At 45.1% G+C, this 6,432-nt stretch overlaps 1 protein-coding gene across 1 annotated transcript; it reads left to right on the top strand.

The window, feature by feature from the left end:
• Nucleotides 1-467: 467 nt before the first annotated feature.
• Nucleotides 468-3,166, top strand: neflb (neurofilament light chain b). The gene is made up of 4 exons (XM_055050844.1): nucleotides 468-1,774; nucleotides 1,877-2,001; nucleotides 2,088-2,503; nucleotides 2,575-3,166. Exons 1-4 carry the CDS (start codon nucleotides 647-649, stop codon nucleotides 2,790-2,792), a joined length of 1,887 nt encoding a protein of 628 aa, XP_054906819.1. The 5' UTR covers nucleotides 468-646; the 3' UTR covers nucleotides 2,793-3,166.
• The last annotated feature ends 3,266 nt before the right edge of the window (nucleotides 3,167-6,432 follow it).

Genomic DNA, 6,432 nt, shown 5'->3' with positions numbered 1-6,432 from the left:
AAATGTATGATGTAAAAGTTGAAAGTAACGTAGAAATATGAGTTTGTATCATTCGTTTTTAAACATATGTTTTTAAATTTAAATGTCTCAGTAATGTTCGAGCTGCATACTAAACACACGGCCGCTAGAGGGCAATCGTGTTCATGAAGTCCATCAATTAACTCTCTTTATTTCTTTTTTGTTTTCTTTCTTCCCTCTTTCTCCCTTTCTTCTTTTCTTCCTTCCTTCTGTCCTTTTTTCTCTCCTGTACCCTTTCCTTTCTTTTTTCCAATTTGGACCAGTCAATTGTTTGATCCCTTCGCTTTCCTTTCACATGACATATGAAATAATGATGCAAAACTCCAAAAATGCTTGATAGACGTATATCAAAAGGCTGATATCTTCCTAAGGATTTATGCAGTAAAACTGTAGCTTCCTCTGCAGTTTTCAGGAGTAACAGTAGACTGTTAATGTCCTCGATGACCCTGTGTGTTGCAGCCCATTTTGCTCCATCGTTACTTATCCCCGCCTCATCTACCCACACACACACACTCCTCCCCATCTCTGCTGGCTGGCAAGGACCATAATCAATTCTTTCCGTCAGCATTGTGGAAGGAAAAAAAAAGCTTACGTCACAGTCATTACGGTCTCTATAAAAGCCAGAGTAATGCAGATTCACTGTGCAGACAACACAGCTACATACCCTGGCACGAGGCGGCAGAGCTCCGAAATCATGACTTCAACTGGCTTTGACCCTTATTTCCCTTCCACTTACAAGCGGAGAGTAGTTGTGCGCAATGCAGGATATGGAGCTGGAGGAGGGATTGGATCCAGGTCTGCTTACTCCACGCATTCAGCCCCAATGCCGTCTTATGTATCTTCACGCAGAAGTTATACAACATCCACCAGGGCTCCTTCGAGCTACTCCCCCATCGTTCCTGCTGCAGCTGCCACCGAGCTTCGCCTTGAGCAAGCGGTCCAAGTTAGCTCCGAGTTCAAACAGCTGAGGACCCAGGAGAAGGCTGAGCTCCAGGACCTCAATGATCGCTTTGCGAGCTTTATCGAGAGAGTCCATGAGCTGGAGCAGCAGAACAAGCTGCTGGAGACAGAGCTGCTGCTGCTCAGGCAGAGGCAGGCAGAGCCCTCCAATCTTAGGGCCCTGTATGAACACGAGATCCGCCACCTCCGTGCTGCTGTGGAAGAGGCCCGCCACGAGAAACAAGCCGCCCAGGACCACAGAGATGAGATGGAGGATGTGCTGAAGAACCTCCAGAAGCGCTATGAGGATGAAGTCCTTGGCAGAGAGGAGGCAGAAGGACGGCTCATGGATGCCAGGAAGGGAGCGGACGAAGCCGCACTGGGCCAGGCCGAGCTTGAGAAAAAGGTCGGCACCCTTCTGGACGAGCTGGCCTTCCTGAAGCGCCTCTGTGAGAGTGAGATCGCCGAGCTGCAGGCCCAAATTCAGTACAGCGTCGAAGTGGCTGTGGAGATGGAGGTCGCCAAGCCGGACCTCTCCGCCGCTCTCCGTGACATCCGGGGTCAGTACGAGACAATGGCACAACGCAACCTGCAAGCGGCAGAGGATTGGTTCTGCAACAAGATGAGCGTGATGACGGTAGGCTCCACGCGCAGTACAGAGACAGCACGCACCGCCAAGGACGAGGCCGGAGAGTACCGCCGACTGCTCAAAGACAGAACCCTGGAGATTGACGCCTGCCGGGAGATGATCCAGGCTCTGGAAAACCAACTGCAAGAGGTGGAGGAGAAACAGAGTTCCGAGATCTCTGCAATGCAGGTGAGCAAACACAACTTTGGAAAGTAGGGGAGAAGAGCAATGGGTAAACTCATTTTAGATGTCAGACAAACTTCAACTTTATGGTGCTTTCTCTTTTTGCAGGACACAATAGGTCAACTGGAGGACGAATTGAGGGAAAACAAGAATGACATGGCTCGCTACCTCAAAGACTATCAAGACCTCTTGAACGTAAAGATGGCATTGGACATTGAGATTGCAGCATATAGGTAAGTGCTCAAGTCACAGTCACTACAGAGTTTTTATGTACTGCATTGTAACCGTGAGACTTTCTCCTGATGTCTCGTCCCACTAGGAAGCTTCTTGAAGGGGAGGAGAATCGCTTGAATGTGCCAAAACAAGGATCCTTCAGCGTTTATTCTCAGGCCCTGGGCCCTGCTCCAGCCTACGGAAGAGCGCAGGTCTCCACCCAGTCTCTGTTGAGCTCTGCGGCTCCATACCTGCTGAGCTCCCGCTTGTACTCGCCGTCACTTTTCACTGAAGACGTGATAACCGCAAGCCAAGCCCAGCAGGCGGAGTCCATCCCTCCTCAAGAGGAAGAGGAGGAAGAGGAGGAGGGAGAGCAGGTGGGAGACGAGGAGAAGGAGGGAGAAGAGGAAGAAGGAGCAGATGAGAAAGAGGATGAAGAAAAGGCTGAGGAGGAAGAGGGAGAGGAGGGAGAGGAAGCGGTAGAGAAAGAAGAAGAGGGAGAAGAGGAAGGAAAAGGAGGAGGTTAGTGTTGCCATTTTACCTTTCTGACAATGAATAGGACATTTCGATTGTGCTCAAGTGTTTCCTTACAGATGAAGAGGATCACGAGGAGGAGAAGGAGGAGGGTGAAGACAAAAAAGAGGAGGAAGAAGCGGGAGAAGAGAGCCAACCCCAAGACGAAGATGAGAGTGAGCAAAAAGAAGGCGATGAAGAGGGTGTAAAGGAGGAGGAGGAGGACGGCGAAAAAGAAGCAGAAGAAGAGGTGGAAACCAAAGAGAAATCCGCAAAAACAACTGATAAGAAAGTTTAGACTGACGAATCAGTTTTCTGGTGCTCAATGTGCAGAGATGCCTCATGGAAAAAAAAGAGAGAAAAAAAAGATACAAACCTCATGAACTCTGAATATTCGGTCGCTGAGGCCTCTGTATGTTTTACTTGAAACACTAACAGCATGTATGCACATGTTTACATGGCAACAACAAAGGCAAATAATAAAGACGGGAGATGTCAGGAGATGTGTGCGGATCTATTCCCAGGTGCTTTGACTGTCACCAAAAATGTGCTTATCCAGCTGTCTTTGGGTGCAACGCGCGGTTTAAAAATGCCTTACCTCAACAACCCCACTGAGTCTCAAAATGTGCTGCACTGAACCCCAATAAAGCCTTGAAGCCTTGTCAACCTGAAGCTGCCTCCACGCCTTTCATTTTACACTTACATAAACAGGCGGGTGCAGTAAGGAGTCAATCCAAATCATCTTCACCACACACAGAAAATGCATATTCACAAAATTAGACTCAATACCCAAGCTGTGTGACTCACAAACAAGAAAAAAGGATTTTGCATGCATTTTTTTTTTTTTTTTAGCCTGGAGCTGCCTGTTTATTCAGAGCTTAAAACAACACACCTCATTTTCAACAGAATGTTAATGGAGGCTAGTGGAGGGGAAAAATGGAACGTAAATGATGGGCAGAAGTCCACAGCTTGTATCTGCACTGATATATTGGCCTACGGCGGAAAGAGGCGTGGGGGAGAGTGTTGGAGAAAACCAGCAGAGTCAGCAAGTCAATTGATGCAGTAAAAAATAAAAAATAAAAATAAAAATACAGGTTGAGCAGACACTGATTTCCAGATTTAGTGTCTGGGAAAGCAACAGATTTCTGGTAACTTGCACAATCGACATTTTATCATGTTTCAATCTGCAGTTGCTCTCCTTCCGTCTTTGTCTGAAATCAGCAGATGGTTTCCGTGCTGACATATGTCTTTGTGATCAGCGAGCTGACGGCTGTGCTTTTTCCCGCTGCTTCACCCACCGCTCCGCCCCACCTCCCCCCAACCTGCAACACACCAGCCCCTCATCCACATCACTGTCCATAAATCAGGCCACTGAAACCTTTATGACTCAGCTTCTGCTGCACTGGAGAATCTAGCCAAGTGTCGATTTAAGCAGAGTGGCAAGAAGAGTGGGGGAGTCTTAGGGGGGAAAGAGAGGAATGCCATTATTTCATTAGGAAGAGAGAGACAGAGAGAGGTGGAGGAGGATGAAGAGAGGAAGAGAGACATATCTTCCTGCACTAAAACCTTGACAGAGGACAGACTGTTTATTCTTTGGCAGCGGGGTGGTGGAGATGAGGGCATCTCTCCACTTGTCAAATATAAAGATCACTTGATATTTCCCAAGTAAGCACAAGACACAAATTCACAGTTGGACTATTTCTCTCTAGATAAATACACATATCCCGAGCATGAGTTTGAGCTTCTGTCTGGTTTGTCGGTAGTTGCCCTGGATACCACTTTATCTCTCTAGCATAACCACATGCAGCGTCTTCTAAAAGCTCCCCAAAACATGCAATGAATATTTGACGTCTGTTGTCTGGACAGACCGAAACAAAGCAGAACGTAGCTGAGAATTGGAGGGAAAAGACCATCTGGTACCAGGCATAAGAAGACCCTGACACACCCAAAACTCGCTGATAAAAAGAATGTATAGGGGCTCCTGAGGACAACAATGACAGGTATGTCTGGCAAAGCAAACTCAAGCAAGTGGAACACAATGGATGAATGGATCCTTTTCTTTCCACTGCATAATTATGGACTTCTTTGAGTCGAAGACACTGAACCTTGTGGCTGCAATCTGACAAACTGCAGAGAAGTTCAGGGAGTATAAATACTTTTACAAGGAACTGAGTGTGACCATACAGATTGGTTTATGTTTGATCCATTTGAAATACCCTTGATACCAACTCATCACTTTTTAGCACAAATAAGACAACATTAAACATTGCACTGGTAAATAAAACAAGCCACAGTTTACCAGCATCTGTCGCCCTGCCTTGCTACAGACTCAATCCTGCCCAAACAGGCACTTAAATTAATTGTTTGACATTATACTTTGTAGAAGATGCTTTCTTTTGAGTTCTCATTTCATCACCAGCAGACACAGCAATACTCCAAATGCTTCCTCACCGGATTACAAAAAAAGCTGCAGTGATAGTGATAATGCCTCTTACAACAGACACCGTAAACCCTTCTCCCACTTGCTTCGCCTCCACAGCTCCGTTAGCGTGTCTTAGTGCATCTGAGGGCACAGTGGGGCACAGATCCCCTGTAAATGTAGCATATCAAAGCGTTGCTGTATTATTTTTATCACACTTCATCTTTCACACACCGAGTCTCCATCCGCGTTTCATCTTCCACATTCGGGCTGTGAACCGACTGCTCCACAAATCCTATGACTCTTTGCTTCCTCCGGGGGCCACACTATGTCAGAGGGAGGGGAAACCTGGAATAGTTTAAAGGAGCAGAAAGAAGCGTCAACAACAACTCCGGTTTCTGGTGGAAAGGGGAGATTAAATGATTGTACAGCTTGCTAACACAAAAAAGTAAGAGAAGAAAGAATTATTCTGAATGTTGTGAAAGTTTCAGGGCTCATTTTTTTCTCCTTCTTGTTTGTAAAGCACTTTGTACAGCATGAGTTGGTGTGGGAAAAGATGCTCCGGTAAAATTAGAACTTTTTTGGTCTACATGCAAAACATGCCATGTGGAGGAAAGCAAAAACAGCACCTTACTATAAACCATGGTGGTGGCGGCATCATGCTGTGAAAATGTGATTCATCAGCAGAAACTGACAGACAGACAGACAGACAGACAGACAGACAGACAGACAGACAGACAGACAGACAGAAAGATAGACAGATAGATAGATAGATAGATAGATAGATAGATAGATAGATAGATAGATAGATAGATAGATAGATAGATAGATAGATAGATAGATAGATAGATAGATAGATAGATAGATAGATAGATAGATAGATAGATAGATAGATAGATAGATAGATAGATAGATAGATAGATAGATAGATAGATAGATAGATAGATAGATAGATAGATAGATAGATAGATAGATAGATAGATAGATAGATAGATAGATAGATAGATAGATAGATAGATAGATAGATAGATAGATATGCATGCAATACTTTTCAGAAAAAAACAAAAACAATTTTGCATTTCTTTTTTTTTCTTGTTACACAAAATCCCACTACAATACACCGAAGTTACTGCTTGTATCAACATAGGTAACCAGCAACACTGACTGTTGAAATTTCAGCAAAATATGAAATTAAATGGAAAAATCAGTAGATGTGTTACTAAAAATTCAAATTAGTGTTTTCCCCCCGATCCCCCTCTAAGATTGATGATCTTTCTTCTCATGAAAAAGCCCGTTTTTCATCAGGATAATGGGTTTTAAATTCCTGGTGGCCACACGCAGCATGCGGGCTGTCATACTGCGGTCTGTCGTTTCAGATATCACACAGCGACGCTGAGGCTACCCACAGAAAAAGGAAATCTAGATAAGAGCTGGGGCTCCCTCTGCTGATCTAAGGCAATCGCACTAATTAAAAAGCGTCCCAGAGAGAGACTTTCCGATCTCCTGGAGGACACCACAC

The sequence above is a fragment of the Poeciliopsis prolifica genome, unplaced genomic scaffold (assembly GCF_027474105.1).
Source record: "Poeciliopsis prolifica strain line A6 unplaced genomic scaffold, Auburn_PproV2 SCAFFOLD031, whole genome shotgun sequence".
Classification (NCBI taxonomy): Eukaryota; Metazoa; Chordata; class Actinopteri; order Cyprinodontiformes; family Poeciliidae; genus Poeciliopsis; species Poeciliopsis prolifica.
This window is presented reverse-complemented; position numbering and strand designations above follow the sequence as displayed.